The sequence below is a fragment of the Cherax quadricarinatus genome, chromosome 81, assembly GCF_038502225.1.
Source record: "Cherax quadricarinatus isolate ZL_2023a chromosome 81, ASM3850222v1, whole genome shotgun sequence".
NCBI classification, from domain to species: domain Eukaryota; kingdom Metazoa; phylum Arthropoda; class Malacostraca; order Decapoda; family Parastacidae; genus Cherax; species Cherax quadricarinatus.
Genome location: NC_091372.1, coordinates 6,588,068 through 6,605,668, shown reverse-complemented (window position 1 = coordinate 6,605,668; position 17,601 = coordinate 6,588,068). Strand labels below are relative to the sequence as shown.

Here is a 17,601-nt window from a genome sequence, read left to right as displayed (position 1 = left end):
TAAATATTATGCAGAAAATTCGGAGTGTGGAAATTAGGAGAAGGTGTGGAGTTAATAAAAGCATTAGTCAGAGGGCAGAAGAGGGGTTGTTGAGGTGGTTTGGTCATTTAGAGAGAATGGATCAAAGTAGAATGACATGGAAAGCATATAAATCTATAGAGGAAGGATGGAGGGGTAGGGGTCGTCCTCGAAAGGGTTGGAAAGAGGGGGTAAAGGACGTTCTGTGGGCAAGGGGCTTGGACTTCCAGCAAGCATGCATGAGCGTGTTAGATAGGAGTGAATGGAGATGAATGATACTTGGGACCTGACGATCTGTTGGAGTGTGAGCAGGGTAATATTTAGTGAAGGGATTCAGGGAAACCGGTTATTTTCATATAGTCGGACTTGAGTCCTGGAAATGGGAAGTACAATGCCTGCACTTTAAAGGAGGGGTTTGGGATATTGGCAGTTTGGAGGGATATGTTGTGTATCTTTATACGTATATGCTTCTAAACTGTTGTATTCTGAGCACCTCTGCAAAAGCAGTGATAATGTGTGAGTGTGGTGAAAGTGTTGAATGATGATGAAAGTATTTTCTTTTTGGGGATTTTCTTTCTTTTTTGGGTCACCCTGCCTCGGTGGGAGATGGCCGACTTGTTGAAAAAAAAAAAAAATGTTTATTACCACTGATATACCTTTAGTGTGTTTCAAGAGTTCTATTCCCAGAACCTGGCCATAGGCCAGGCTTGTCTGGTGCTTGCCTGGTCACCTAAACTGTTACTGCTGGTGGCCCACTGGCCCACATATCTATTGCAGCCTGGTGAAGATATATATCCAGCTTCCTCTTGAAGACCTCTACACTTGTCCCAGCATTGTTACTGAAATCTTTTTTTTTTTTTTTTTTTTTTTTTTTTTTTTTTTTTTTTTTTTTTTTTTTTTTTTTTTTTTGAATATTCACTTGAGAAGTGATCCCAGATGTCTGTGGCCAGAGGCAGGAGTATAGCCAGTCAACTAGGTTGAACAGCAATATCTGGTAAGATGTTGAATAGTCCAGGAGCACAGACTTTGATATAGTGTTCCCTTACTGTGCCCATGGCACTCCTGCTTTTCACTGGGTATATTTTGCACTTCTTTCCATACTTCTCACTCCAGTATGTTGTTATGGAAGTGTGCAAATTTGGGATAAGGCATTCAAGTACTTTTCAGGTATATATCTTAAGGAAGTACGTATTGTTCAAATTGTTGGCATGAAAATTTAAACCCTGATATATCATATAATAATTGTTTGTTGTTGGCTCTCCAAGTATATTAGTGTCCCTATATTCCTTGCTTGTGCTGTTGGCTCTCCAAGTATACCAATGTCCCTATATTCCTTGTATTGAAGACTATGGAAATATTACTAATGTAAAGCGAATTACAATCACAATAAGGAATCTTGTAAACCCTACCAGTGTTATGATAGTTGTTGCTGTTCTTTAGCTCATTATTTAACTGATATATTAACCACTGTGAATCAAGAGATGGTACTTACCTTGTAGAGGTTCAACAATGTCCATAAAATCATCAAGATTTGGTTGCAACTGGATGAGCCCTGGCTGAATGAAATCGGAGTTTCCCGCACCTCGAGCTGTAATAGGGTGACATCGTTTTGTAAAGAATTCACTGAAGCAAATTTCAAGTAACTCGCTACAACTTCCTAAAACACACTGTGCTAAAATGTTCTTAAATGCTAAAAGTCTGCTAAGTTGATTAAACGTCACTAGCAAATACTTTTAAAGAATTATTTAAAGACATGGGGAAGTAATAAACCCATAATGGTCGTGCAAAGTAATCAGGTTTGATCAAAAGAAAGAAAGGGTAGCATCAACTCATTGGATCAAGAGCTCTTCACCAGCATCAGGGCATTCCCCTCTCCCTTAAAAGAAATGACTAAGAAAAAATCAAAAGCATCTAAAATAAAACCTTTTTGAAAATGGTAAAATATAATACAATACAATACATCAGCTATCAGGAAAAATTTCTGAAGGAAGTGATAGAAATTCACATACTGTATCAATAATTTATTACCTCACATTAAAATGCATTACTCCATATGACAAAATAGAGAAGAATCTTTCCTCTGTAATCCATGCGTGTTGTAAGAGGCAACACGAATGCCAGGAGCAACTTTCTGAAAGTGTTTTTTTTTTTTTTTGGGGGGGGGGGGGGGAAACCATGCCTTAGTGGGATGTGGCCAGGGTTTTAATAAAAAAAAAATTGTTTACTGAGGTGAGTATGTCCTTCTGATTACAAGTTCCTACAGTGGGTCCCCCAACTTACCATCTTTTGCAATGACAATATTGGGACTCTGAAACCAATTAATGACTTACAGATAGTTATCTGCAATTACAATCAGTGCAAATATTAAGACTTTTAATTAAATAATTAGTCTCAGCCATTTTTTTACTTCATGAATTCACGTTTTGCATATGTTCATTTTATGCATGTGTGGAGAGTTATTGTTCATTTGGTAAAGATTGGCAAAAAACAGTAGAGTTAATAATTACAATTTTGTTAAAGGCAAATTATACTTATTTTTTCCTATATTTTTCACTATATGCATCAATAGTTTGTTCATGTTCACACTGTATGTGAAGACTGGTCAAGAACTGTATATATATATAATATACATTTGTTTTCTGAACAGTAGTTCATGATCAGTAGGTGAGAGAGTACATTTACTTTCATCACCTCCCTCCCACTCTGAGCATACAGTACTCTTCACCTCGCCATACGTCCAGGCACTTTATACCCTCACTTAGCCAACAATTGTAAGTTGCATAACACACAATTAACTATTTTTACTGCCAGATGGGCAGGGACAGCAGGGATGCAGTGAAACTTGCCTAAATGTGACAAGGATCGAACCATGAGTGACATGACAAGGGATGTGGTTTGTGGGGTGAAGTATAGTGTGGATTGATGATTAAATAAAATCATGTGTAGAAGTGCAAGTGAGCTGTTGCTGCCAGTATTGTGCTAGTAGGCAAAGAGTCTCTGGGTAAAAAATAATGTTTTCTGATAATATAATACATATCACTTAAGTAACTGGTCTAAATTTTGAGGGAAATGTTGATAGAATGTCATACTTATATGAACTTGTTGCAAATGGGGTCATCCACACTGGCATGATAAGAATATCAGTTTGCTGTAATTTCACTCCAAAAGGAGAAACTATTTCTCCAACATGTGGTGGGCATTTTTATTACATAAGTATATGCAATAATGTATAGTGGAACATGTCACAGTGACATGCTCCACTATACTGACAAGTCACACTGACATGTGTGACTTGTTAGATATTCAAATCAGACTGAAATGTCATCATTACTTTTCTTCTCCGAAGTGTGAGTTATCTGTCTACAGTTTATGAAAAAAATTTACATATATAAACACCTTGAATTATTGCTTGCCTCAGTCTACATAAAAAACAAACTTTTAATGATGTTTATCATTTCCTCAAAATTTTTAAAAACTTCCACCACATTTTCTCAGTCTTGACATGTATAATTCTGACCTATATTTTTAATTTCATGGTCTTTATGTTTTACATATCAATTTGAACTGCTACCGATTTATGAATGGTTATAAGATTTGTTTGGAATTTTAACCCAGAGGTTTATTCACCCAGGATAACCCAAGAAAGTCAGTGCATCATTGAGGACTGTATGTCTTATTTCCACTGTGGTCCTTAATCTCATCCCCCCAGGATGTGTCTCACACCAGTCGACTAACACTCAGGCACCTACTTGCTGCTAGGTGAACAGAGATGACAGAGACATGTTCAACATTTCCACCCATGCTGGGGATTGAGCCACAGACACTGTGTGAGGTGAGTGTGTTAACAACTGAGCCACAGGACACCAACAAGTTGAGAGTAGTGTTGTTTTTTTTGCCTTTTACGTCACTTGACCTTGACTCTGTCATTGTCATACAACTGCTGTACCACACTACATTTTTACCCATTTGTTTCTTTGAGGAAGATCTATACAGCCTCTCCTCACTTAACAACAGAGTTCCATTCCTACGACCACGTCAATAAACAAATTTGTCGCTAAGTAAGGAGCATACTATAATGGTAGTGAGTTTGTGTCAACCATCTTTGATATTGTTTTAATGTTACATTTGCACCATTTATAACATTTCTGCGGCCGTCTTCTTGTCACCAGTGTCGAGGTTGGGAGACTACTCTCTCCCGTCTTCGCATTGGCCATACTCGTCTTACTCATGGTTATCTCATGGAGAGGCGCCCTGTTCCTCTCTATGAGAATTGTCAGGTTCCATTATCGGTTAGCCACATTCTATTAGACTGCCCACTTTATCAACGAGCACGCAGAATATACCTCTGTCGTCGTCTTCGCTCTGCTGCTCTCTCTTTACCTTCCCTTCTCGCTGATGGACCCACCTTTCATCCGGACTCTCTCATTGACTTTTTGACAACAACTGACTTACTTCACAAACTCTGATGATGCCTTCAGCCCTTTCTACCTCAATCTCTTGCTGCCCTCTACCCCTGCACTATCCCCTGCCCCGCTGTTTTCTGTAACCTACTGATCATCCCTTCCCCCTTCTGCTGCCCAATACCCTCGCTTCCTTCCCTACCCTGCAGCGCTGTATAGCCCTTGTGGCTTAGCGCTTCTTTTTTTATTTTTGATTATAATAATAATAATATTTCTGCTATATTAAATATTTATACAGTAGTGTACTGTATACAGTCTCTCCTCACTTAACGACGGAGTTAGGGGCCTAAGACCCCCTCGGTAAACGATTTCGTCACTAATCGAGGAATCACGCCTTACTGACACTTCAAGTGTCACCACCCAAAATTAAAACATTTAATTTTATGTTTGCTGGGAAATTCCTTTCAATCTGTTTATTATTAATGGTAATACAACATGAAATAAGTCAATGACTTACTTCTGAGATATCCCAGGAAACGTATGCATAATCGATTGTTTGGATTTTTTTTTTTTCGAGAAAATTGCACTCTTTTCAGTCTTTTCATAGGGTAAGAGTGATTTTTTATAGTTACCCTTCAGGCGCATAACGTTTTCTGTTACGGTTGCAGACACTAACAATAATATTTGCCCAACCCATTTCAGTGCTGCCTAATGAATAAGCTTTGATTACCTTGTTAACTCATGTGCAAGTCCCACTCAAGTCCAATCCCTCTCACTCATGTGTTATCTACCCTTTATTTGAAGCAACCCATAGTTGTAGCTTCATTGGCCCTACTAGGCAGACTGTTCCACTCATCAACTACTCTATTTCCCAACCAGTACTTTCCTATATCCTTTTTAAATCTAAACTGTGGCAACTTGAAAATTTTCCATCCACATAGGCTGGAGTTGCTATTACAGGCAGGCCCCAATTTGCGACACTTCACTTTATAGTATTTTGCTAATGCAGCAGCTTTCAATTACAGTGGACCCCCGCATACCGTACGCATCGCATAACGTTCAATCCGCATACCGCTCGCTTTTATCGCAAAAATTTTGCCTCGCATACCGCTCAAAAACCCGCTCACCACTCTTCGTCCGAGACGCGTCCAATGTGCGCCCTTAGCCAGCCTCACATGTGCCGCCGGTGGCATTGTTTACCAGCCAGCCTCCGCGGTAACATCCAAGCATACAATCAGAACATTTCGCATTATTACAGTGTTTTTGGTGATTTTATCTGCAAAATAAGTGACCATGGGCCCCAAGAAAGCTTCTAGTGCCAACCCTACAGCAATAAGGGTGAGAATTAGTATAGAGATGAAGAAAAAGATCATTGATAAGTATGAAAGTGGAGTGCGTGTCTCCGAGCTGGCCAGGTTGTATAATAAACCCCAATCAACCATCGCTACTATTGGTGGTACAGCTGCTGCTGCTGCTGTACCACCGTCAGCTGCTGCTGCTGCTGTACCACCGTCAGCTGCTGCTGCTGCTGCACTGTCAGCTGCTGCTGCTGCTGCTGTAGCACCATCAGCTGCTGCTGCTGCTGCTGTACCACCGTCAGCTGCTGCTGCTGCTGTAGTACCATCTGCTGCTGCAGTAGCATCGTCTGCTGCTGCTGTAGCACTGTCAGCTGCTGCTGCTGTTGTACCACCGTCAGCTGCTGCTGCTGCTGTAGTACCGTCTGCTGCTGCTGTTGTACCACCGTCAGCTGCTGCTGTAGTACCATCTGCTGCTGCTGTAGCATCGTCTGCTGCTGCTGTAGCACTGTCAGCTGCTGCTGCTGTTGTACCACCGTCAGCTGCTGCTGCTGCTGTAGTACCGTCTGCTGCTGCTGTAGCATCGTCTGCTGCTGCTGTAGCATCGTCTGCTGCTGTAGCACAGTCAGCTGCTGCTGCTGCTGTTGTACCACCGTCAGCTGCTGCTGCTGCTGCTGTAGTACCGTCTGCTGCTGCTGTAGTACCGTCTGCTGCTGCTGTAGTACCGTCTGCTGCTGCTGCTGTAGTACCGTCTGCTGCTGCTGTAGCATCATCTGCTGCTGCTGTAGCACTGTCTGCTGCTGCTGCTGCTGTAGCACCGTTGTTGGTGTGGCTTATTGAGAATACCAAGAAACAATTAACCCCAGAGGATTTGCCACCCAGGATAACCCAAAAAGTCAGTGTCATCGAAGACTGTCTAACTTATTTCCATTGGGGTCCTTAATCTTGTCTCCCAGGATGCAACCCACACCAGTCGACTAACACCCAGGTGAACAGGGAAAAATGCCTGGAACTAGTGCTCATATTGGTGAATTTAAAGCCAGCAAAGGTTGGTTTGAGAGATTTAAGAATCGTAGTGGCATACACAGTGTGATAAGGCCTGTTCTGGAAGAAAATGCCAAACAGGACCTACAGTACTCAGGAGGAAAAGGCACTCCCAGGACACAGTGTCTCATCAGTCATTGCTGCATCTTCAATAAAGGTAAGTGTCATTTATTCTTCATTTAGTAGAGTAGTACATGCACAATATATATTGTGCATGTACTACTCTACTATTGTGCATGTATCCTTCTCTTTGTGTGTAGGAAAATGTATATTTCATGTGGTAAAAATTTTTTTTTCATACTTTTGGGTGTCTTGCACGGATTAATTTGATTTCCATTATTTCTTATGGGGAAAATTCATTCGCGTACCGATCATTTCGCATAACAATCAGCCCTCTTGCACGGATTAAAGTCACTATGCGGGGGTCCACTGTATACCCATTCTTCATTTATTCAGACTTCCCACAATTTTTTTTTTTTTTTTTTTTAACAAGTTGGACGTCTCCCACCGAGGCAGGGTGACCCAAAAAGAAAATACTTTCATCATCATTCAACACTTTCAGCTCACACATACATAATCACTTTTTGCAAAGGTGCCTAGAACAAAACAGTTTAGAAGCATATAAGTATAAAGATACACAACATATCCCTCCAAACTGCCAATATCCCAAACCCCTCCTTTAAAGTGCAGGCATTATACTTCCCATTTCCAGTACTCAAGTCCGGTTATATAAAAATAACCAGTTTCCCTGAATCCCTTCACTAAATATTGCCCTGCTCACACTCAACAGCTCGTCAGGTCCCAAATACCATTCGTCTCTATTCACTCCTATCTAACACGCTCACATACGCTTGTTGGAAGTCCAAGACCCTCGCCCACAAAACCTCCTTTACCCCCTCCCTCCAACCTTTTCGAGGACAACCCCTACCCCACCTTCCTTCCCCTACAGATTTATACACTCTCCATATCATTCTACTTTGATCCATTCTCTCTAAATGATCAAACCACCTCAACACCCCTCTAATACCTTTATTAACTCCACACCTTCTCCTAATTTCCACACTCCGAATTTTCTGCATAATATTTACACCACACATTGCCCTTAGACAGGACATCTCCACTGCCTTCAGCCACCTCCTCGCTGCAGCATTTACAACCCATGCTTCACAACCATATAAGAGTGTTGGTACCACTATACTTTCATACATTCCCTTCTTTGCCTCCATAGATAATGTTTTTTGTCTCCACATATACCTCAATGTCCCACTCACCTTTTTTCCTTCATCAATTCTATGGTTAACCTCATCCTTCATACATCCATCTGCTGACACATCAACTCCCAAATATCTGAAAACATTCACTTCTTCCATACTCCTCCTCTCCAATTTGATATCCAATTTTTCTTTATCTAAATCATTTGATACCCTCATCACCTTACTCTTTTCTATGTTCACTTTCAACTTTCTACCTTTACACACACTCTCCCAAACTCATCCATTAACCTTCACAACCTTTCTTTAGAATCTCCCATAAGCACAGTATCATCAGCAAAAAGTAACTGTGTCAATTCCCATTTTGTATTTGATTCCCCATAATTTAATCCCACCCCTCTCCCGAACACCCTAGCATTTACTTCTTTTACAACCCCATCTATAAATATATTAAACAACCATGGTGACATTACATTATTTATTTTAGCCATAGGGACCTCACACCCTCTCACTCACAAACCCAAATGGTATGCTCATGGGTTAAGTTGGTGATACAACGTTAATGAACTGTTGATCATTTCTGTCATGATAAATTAGACACATGTGCAACAATTTGGTTATCTTTAATGAAGAAACATTTTGCTACACAGTGGCTTCATCAGTCCATACAATGGAAAATGGTGAAGAGCAGGAGTTTGAGGTAATCAGTCACTCAGCCTTGAGTTGACATAATCAGTCCATGAATCTTGAAAGGATACAGGGAATTCTTCACTTGCCTAATCTTTAGGCATGACCTACTTCCACATTTGAATTTCTCAAATGTGATACCACCTACGACTGCTTCACCTCACCTGTCTACAGTATATAAGCCACTTCTTCACACATATGTATTATTCTTTTCAAGATTGATAGACTGATTACATTGACTCAAGGCTGAGGGACTGATTACCTCAAACTCCTCCTGTTCTTTACAATTTTCCTTTGTATGGACTGATGAAGCCACTGTGTGGAGAAACGTTTCCTCATTAAAAGTACCTAAGTTGTTGCACATGTGTCTATTTTGTCAACCTGTCAGTTCTCTGAACCATTTATCTACATGGTTGCTACCTGTCCATTTAATTTTGTTTACCACTACTTTTTTTTAGTCCCTTTTATACTGTGTGTGTAATTAGTGTATATTCCAATTACATTATTGTGTGAGTCCCAAAATTATCTTTTGCTAGTTAGTACCAATTACCTCATTTTTTTACTTTTTATAGTGCAATTAATTACTTAACTTCTTATACATTACAAATCAGATCTTACTCCCAAATCAATATTATATCATAGTGACTATCTGTCCATTGAACTTTGTTTACCATTATTTAATTTAGTCCCTTATATATTTTCTCCTTTATTTTAGCTTTATATAACTACCTTAATTCATATATTCACAACTGTTAAAATAATCAAGGTGCTAAAGTGTAATAAGTTCACTATTTTGCCATATTCCCAAGCTCATTTATTTGATTACCACTTTATTTGTTCACCTCAACTTATATTAGTCCCTTTTACATTGTCTCCTTCATTTTAGCTTTAAAGAACCACCTACTATTATATTCCCAAGCTCCTTTATTTGATCATCACTTTATTTGTTCACCACAAATTATTTTAGTCCCTTTTACATTGTCTCCTTCATTTTAGCTTTAAAGAACTACCTTTAAAGAACCACCTACTATTATATTCCCAAGCTCCTTTATTTGATCATCACTTTATTTGTTCACCACAAATTATTTTAGTCCCTTTTATATTGTCTCCTTTATTTTAACTTTAAAGAACTACCTTAGCTCATATTTTAACATTTGTTAAAATAATTCAGGTGCTATTTTTTAGCTTTAGAATATTTATTTTGTCTTATACTTAATTCTAACTATAGATTCACTATAAATCTTATGATTACAAGCATTGATCCTGATACCAACCTCTTATTTAATGACTTAAATGGATCAAACAGTACTGAAATTACTACACAGCAGAACAATCAAAGGCACTTCTCAGAGCCAACAACAATATAACTGTCTTTAACCCTTAAACTGTCCAAACAAATTTACTTTCACATGCGTAGTGCTCCAAAAGTAGATCTACGTTTTTTACATATTTTCAAATACTGTATGTAAAAAAGTAGATCAAAGTTTTTTTTACACGTTTTCAAATGTAAAAAAAAGAAAAGATCTACTTTTTTTACATACTTTCAAATGTTGAAAAAACGTAGATCTACGTTTGGACAGTTTAAGGGTTAACTACAATATCAGATCTTTAAGCAAACATTACGATGACCTCATAGCATTACTAAATTCCCTGCATGCCAGTATGTCCATCATTACTCTCACCAAAACCTGGCTAAAGCCTGATACTACAGATGTCTATGCCATTCCTGGTTACACAGCCATACACAAACTGTAGGCCAGATCAACAAGGGGGTGGCACAGCTGTATACTACTCAGACCAACTAGAATGTATCACTAATACTTGCACAAGGGATGAACATGGGGAATATATAATAGCTAAACTCAAATCCAAATACCTACAAAAACCTCTCACAGTGATAAACATCTACAGAGTACCACAATCAAACATTAGCCGTTTTAGTGAAAACCTCGGAAGTATAACTGATGCACGTATAAATAAAGATCACTTACTACTCTCAGGTGACTTCCATATAAATCTCCTGCAAGACCAGGACCCACACGTTACTGAATTCACAAACACTATGAGTAACTGCTTGTTGCTACCAACAGTAACAAAACCTACAAGAATTACAGAGACTAGTGTTTCCCTACTAGACCACATCTGGACCAACACCATATCCCCTTTAAAATCAGGCATAATCACAGATAATACTACAGACCACTACCATACCTTCCTCATAACTAATCTAGGCAAATTTCCCCAAGACACTACTAAAGTCACTTTCAGACTTCACAATGAGGCAGCCATTAATAACTTCACAACAACAGTGACAAACATTGACTGGCACACTGAGCTAGAAATCTATACAGATATTGATGAATGTATTAATAATTTTCTAAAAAAGACCCAATACCTCTATAACAAGCACTGCCCTAAAAAACTAAACAGAAGACAGCTAAGAGACTGAACAGTCCCTGGCTAACACCCAGCATCCTCAAATCCATAAATACAAAGCACCTATACGAAAAACAGTACAGAATGGGTCACATAACCAGAGACCAAACAAAACGTTACTCGTCAATGCTAACCAGTCTGATAAGAAGGGCAAAAAAATTGTATTATGAGAATAGATTATCCAACTTAAAAGGTGATATAAAAAAGACCTGGAAAACCCTATCAGAAATTCTAGGAACAAAAAAGATATCACGAAACAGCGCAACTGAACTAACAAAACCAGATGAACCCCAACTCACCCCAACTCCCACCAACTGAAACAGCAAACAGACTCAATGATTTCTTCTCCACCATAGGAAAAACCTTGCCAATAAAATCCTAAGCTCAAATACCCCACCCAATGACTACCTCACTGGCAACTACCCGAACACACTGTTCCTAGCTCTGACTAACCCAACAGAAGTCTCCCTTTTTATCAACACACTAAAAAACAAGACACTCTTTAACAAATCCATCCTTCCCTACAGTTCTCAAAATAGCAAGGGTCACCCCAATCTATAAAGGAGGAAACCAAACAGACTTGAATAACTATAGGCCAATATCCAACTTACACCCTCTCTCTAAAATCTTCGAAAAATTAATTCATAAGCGAATCTACTATTCCTATCTAATCTCCCACAACATACTCAACCCCTGCCAGTTTGGGTTCAGGCCTAATAAAAATATGAATGATGCTATTATACACATGCTAGAACAAATATACACTGCACTAGAGAAAAAAAGTCCCACTGGGAATCTTCATTGATTTACGTAAAGCTTTTGATACAGTTGACCATGACCTGCTCCACATAAAATTGTCGCACTATGGTATAAGAGGGCACTCCCTCAACTACCTAAAGTCATACCTCAGCAACAGAAGCCAATATGTGTACACAAATGGAGCAAACTTTTCCGCACAGCCAATTACAGTTGGTGTCCCCCAGGGAAGTGTCCTTGGCCCTCTTCTCTTTCTCGTTTACATAAATGACCTACCAAATGCATCGCAACTACTCAAACCCACACTATTTGCAGATGACACTACATACGTCTTCTCTCACCTGAGCCCAGTCATGCTAGCCAATACTGTGAATACCAAATTACAGAAAATATCTACCTGGATGAGGACTAACAAACTTACTCTCAACATTGACAAAACCTACTTCATTCAGTTTGGTAACAGAGCTACAGATGTCCCTCTTAACATAATGATAAACGGATCACCTATCACAAAGCTCACAGAGGGAAAATTCTTAGGAATCCACCTTGATAATAGACTCAAATTTCAAACACATATACAACAAATTTCCAAGACCGTAGGCATACTATCGAAGATACGGTACTATGTTCCACAGTCAGCCCTCCTGGCCCTAAATCACTCACTTATTTACCCCTATCTCACTTATGGAACTTGTGCATGGGGCTTAACAACAATAAACCATCTCAGACCATTAATTACCCAACAAAAGGCTGCAGTCAGAATGATAACAAATTCCCACTACAGGCAGCACACTCCACCAATATTCAAAACTCTAAACCTACTCACCATACAAAACATCCATACTTATTATTGTACCTACTACATACATAGAACACTTAACTCGGATATAAACCCTCTCCTCAAACGTCTCCTTACCAACCTCAACAGAACACATGACCATAACACAAGGCACAGATCACTCTTTGATGTTCCTCGTGTCCATCTCACACTATGCAAAAACTCAATGCACATAAAAGGCCCAAAAATCTGGAATTCATTACCTGTGAATATAAAAGAAACACTGTCTGTTTATAAATTCAAGTCTCTTCTTAAAAATCACTTACTCACCCACAACTAAATAAATACTGAATAATTGTATCTTATAAATGTTTAACCTGTGACCCAATCAAACTTTGTTATTTTTAATTACATTACCTAACAGAGTACTCCATTCTACTGAATGCACAGCAACACAGTAAATGACCATATGACCTGTCTTTGAAATACTCATTTGTGCTTAATTGTTAACTGTTTACAATAATGTTTACCACTGAATATATCATTGCTTAGTTAATCTTAAGTTAATTTTAAGCCTGCCCATAATGCTCTGCATACAAGGGGGCTTTGGCATGTTACACTTAGCCACTGTATTTCCTTGTGCTCCTATGTATCATGTTCAAATTAACCCTTTGACTGTCGCGGCCGTATATATATGTCTTACGAGGTACCGTGTTTGACGTATACATGTATATACTCATAAATTCTAGCGGCTTCAAATCAAACAGGAGAAAGCTGGTAGGCCCACATGTGAGAGAATGGGTCTGTGTGGTTAGTGTGCACCATATAAAAAAAATCCTGGAGCACGCAGTGCATAATGAAAAAAAAAAACCTCCGACCGTTTTCTTTAATTAAAATGCCGACTTTGTGGTCTATTTTCGTAAAGTATTTATGGTTGTATTCTCGTTTTCTTGGTCTCATTTGATAGAATGGAAAACATATTATAGAAATAGCGGCGATTTTGATTGATTTTACTATAAAAAGAACCTAGAAATGGAGCTCAAAGTAGGGGAAATGTTTGATTTTTGCCAATGTTCAAAAGTAAACAAATGCTGCCATTGTCCAATAAATGTCCAACTAGCCATTCTAATATGCAGTCATGAATGGGTTGATGTTATTTATACAATTATTACAGTATTGCAGTAGTCTGCATAATAGTAAGTCTTCTATTTTTTGTTTGAATAAAAATTCAAAATAGAAAGCAAGAGTAATATCAGAGGGGCCTGGAGACATGACTGATGAACAAAGAAAATGTTATTTTAGAGCCAGGAATGTCTGCATTGTTCATTCTGGACCTTATTTTGAAATTGTCATATTTTTTAGTTTTCGTGAAATTGGCCAAATTGCAAATTTCTGACCACATTATTGGGTAATTGAAATCTTGAAATCGGTAAATGGGCAGTTTCTTGTACTCAATCGATATTAAAAATGAAGTTCTAAAGAAATAGCTATGAGTTTGGTCGACTGGAACAATGGAATTAGCCAAAAATAGGGCTCAAAGTGGGCGAAATCGCCGATTTGTAAATATCGACGAGGTCGCTAACTTCGCGAGAGCATAATTCCGTCAGTTTTCTATCAATTTTTGTTTTTTTGGTGTCATTACAATCGGGAAAAGATTCTCTATCATTTCATAAGAAAAAAGAATTTTTTTTTTTTTAAATTTTGCGACACCAGGAGACACCTCAGGATTGGGGGTTGCGACAGTCAAGGGGTTAATAAATAAATAAATAAATAAATACACTTCTGTCATAAACTGTATAAATTTATATTTTAATAAATGCACCGATTAAGATAATTTTTTTTAACTGACCAGCTGTTAACCCTTTCAGGGTCCAGAGGCCAAATTTCAAAGTGTGCACCAGGGTCCAAGAATTTTCTAAAAATAATTTTGAATAAGAAGAATAAGAATAATAAGAAGAAAACTGTCAAAGTGGGAAATCTGAATGTGCGTGGATGTTGTGCAAATGATAAGAAAGAGATGATTGTGGATGTTATGAATGAGAAGAAACTGGATGTCCTGGCTTTAAGTGAAACAAAGCTGAAGAGGGTGGGAGAGTTTCAATGGAGAGGAATAAATGGGATTAGGTCAGGGGTTTCAAATAGAGTTAGAGCTAAAGAAGGAGTAGCAATAATGTTGAAGGATAAGCTATGGCAGGAAAAGAGGGACTACAAATATATAAATTCAAGGATTATGTGGAGTAAAATAAAGATTGGATGTGAAAAGTGGGTTATAGTAAGCGTGTATGCACCTGGAGAAGAAAGAAGTGTAGAGGAGAGAGAGAGATTCTGGGAAATGTTGAGTGAATGCGTGGGGAGTTTTGAATTAAGTGTGAGAGTAATGGTGGTTGGGGATTTCAATGCTAAAGTGGGTAAAAATGTTATGGAGGGAGTAGTAGGTAAATTTGGGGTGCCAGGGGTAAATGTAAATGGGGAGCCTTTAATTGAGCTATGTGTAGAAAGAAATTTGGTAATAAGTAATACATATTTTATGAAAAAGAGGATAAATAAATATACAAGGTATGATGTAGTACATAATGAAAGTAGTTTGTTAGATTATGTATTGGTGGATAAAAGGTTGATGGGTAAGCTCCAGGATGTACATGTTTATAGAGGGGCAACTGATATATCGGATCATTATTTAGTTGTAGCTACAGTTAGAGTAAGAGGTAGATGGGAAAAGAGGAAGGTGGCAACAACAAGTAAGAGGGAGGTGAAAGTGTATAAACTAAGGGAGGAGGAAGTTCGGGCGAGATATAAGCGACTATTGGCAGAAAGGTGGGCTAGTGCAAAGATGAGTAGTGGGGGGGTTGAAGAGGGTTGGAATAGTTTTAAAAATGCAGTATGTATTAGAATGTGGGGCAGAAGTTTGTGGTTATAGGAGGGTGGGGGAAGGAGGAAAGAGGAGTGATTGGTGGAATGATGAAGTAAAGGGTGTGATAAAAGAGAAAAAGGTAGCTTATGAGAGGTTTTTACAAAGCAGAAGTGTTATAAGAAGAGCAGAGTATATGGAGAGTAAAAGAAAGGTGAAGAGAGTGGTGAGAGAGTGCAAAAGGAGAGCAGATGATAGAGTGGGAGAGGCACTGTCAAGAAATATTAATGAAAATAAGAAAAAATTTTGGGGTGAGTTAAACAAGTTAAGAAAGCCTAGGGAAAGTATGGATTTGTCAGTTAAAAACAGAGTAGGGAAGTTAGTAGATGGGGAGAGGGAGGTATTAGGTAGATGGCGAGAATATTTTGAGAAACTTTTAAATGTTGAGGAAGAAAGGGAGGCGGTAATTTCATGCACTGGCCAGGGAGGTATACCATCTTTTAGGAGTGAAGAAGAGCAGAATGTAAGTGTGGTAGAGGTACGTGAGGCATTACGTAGAATGAAAGGGGGTAAAGCAGCTGGAACTGATGGGATCATGACAGAAATGTTAAAAGCAGGGGGGGATATAGTGTTGGAGTTGTTGGTACTTTTGTTTAATAAATGTATGAGAGAGGGGAAGGTACCTAGGGATTGGCGGAGAGCATGTATAGTCCCTTTATATAAAGGGAAAGGGGACAAAAGAGATTGTAAAAATTATAGAGGAATAAGTTTACTGAGTATACCAGGAAAAGTATATGGTAGGGTTATAATTGAAAGAATTAGAGGTAAGACAGAATGTAGGATTGCGGATGAGCAGGGAGGCTTCAGAGTGAGTAGGGGATGTGTAGATCAAGTGTTTACATTGAAGCATATATGTGAACAGTATCTAGATAAAGGTAGGGAAGTTTTTATTGCATTTATGGATTTAGAAAAGGCATATGATAGAGTGGATAGAGGAGCAATGTGGCAGATGTTGCAAGTATATGGAATAGGTGGCAAGTTACTAAATGCTGTAAAGAGCTTTTATGAGGATAGTGAGGCTCAGGTTAGGGTGTGTAGAAGAGAGGGAGAATACTTCCCGGTAAAAGTAGGTCTTAGACAGGGATGTGTAATGTCACAATGGTGGTTTAATATATTTATAGATGGGGTTGTAAAAGAAGTAAATGCTAGGGTGTTCGGGAGAGGGGTGGGATTAAATTATGGGGAATCAAATTCAAAATGGGAATTGACACAGTTACTTTTTGCTGATGATACTGTGCTTATAGGAGATTCTAACGAAAAACTGCAAAGGTTAGTGGATGAGTTTGAGAATGTGTGTAAAGGTAGAAAGTTGAAAGTGAACATAGAAAAGAGTAAGGTGATGAGGGTATCAAATGATTTAGATAAAGAAAAATTGGATATCAAATTGGGGAGGAGTATGGAAGTGAATGTCTTCAGATACTTGGGAGTTGACGTGTCGGCGGATGGATTTATGAAGGATGAGGTTAATCATAGAATTGATGAGGGAGAAAAGGTGAGTGGTGAGTTGAGGTATATGTGGAGTCAAAAAACGTTATCTATGGAGGCAAAGAAGGGAATGTGTGAAAGTATAGTAGTACCAACACTCTTATATGGATGTGAAGCTTGGGTGGTAAATGCAGCAGCGAGGAGACGGTTGGAGGCAGTGGAGATGTCCTGTCTAAGGGCAATGTGTGGTGTAAATATTATGCAGAAAATTCGGAGTGTGGAAATTAGGAGAAGGTGTGGAGTTAATAAAAGCATTAGTCAGAGGGCAGAAGAGGGGTTGTTGAGGTGGTTTGGTCATTTAGAGAGAATGGATCAAAGTAAAAAGACATGGAAAGCATATAAATCTATAGGGGAAGGAAGGAGGGGTAGGGGTCGTCCTCGAAAGGGTTGGAAAGAGGGGGTAAAGGAGGTTTTGTGGGCGAGGGGCTTGGACTTCCAGCAAGCGTGCATGAGCGTGTTAGATAGGAGTGAATGGAGACGAATGATACTTGGGACCTGACGATCTGTTGGAGTGTGAGCAGGGTAATATTTAGTGAAGGGATTCAGGGAAACCGGTTATTTTCATATAGTCGGACTTGAGTCC

At 38.9% G+C, this 17,601-nt stretch overlaps 1 protein-coding gene across 3 annotated transcripts in view; it reads right to left on the bottom strand.

The window, feature by feature from the left end:
• The window catches only part of Mondo (MLX interacting protein mondo), a 357,772-nt gene that overhangs the window by 95,045 nt on the left and 245,126 nt on the right, over nt 1-17,601 (bottom strand). For all 3 annotated transcript variants that reach the window (XM_070102299.1, XM_070102301.1, XM_070102300.1), the window contains one exon: nt 1,511-1,606. In XM_070102299.1, coding sequence (XP_069958400.1) covers nt 1,511-1,606 — 96 coding nt within the window. The remainder of the gene's footprint in view (nt 1-1,510; nt 1,607-17,601) is intronic.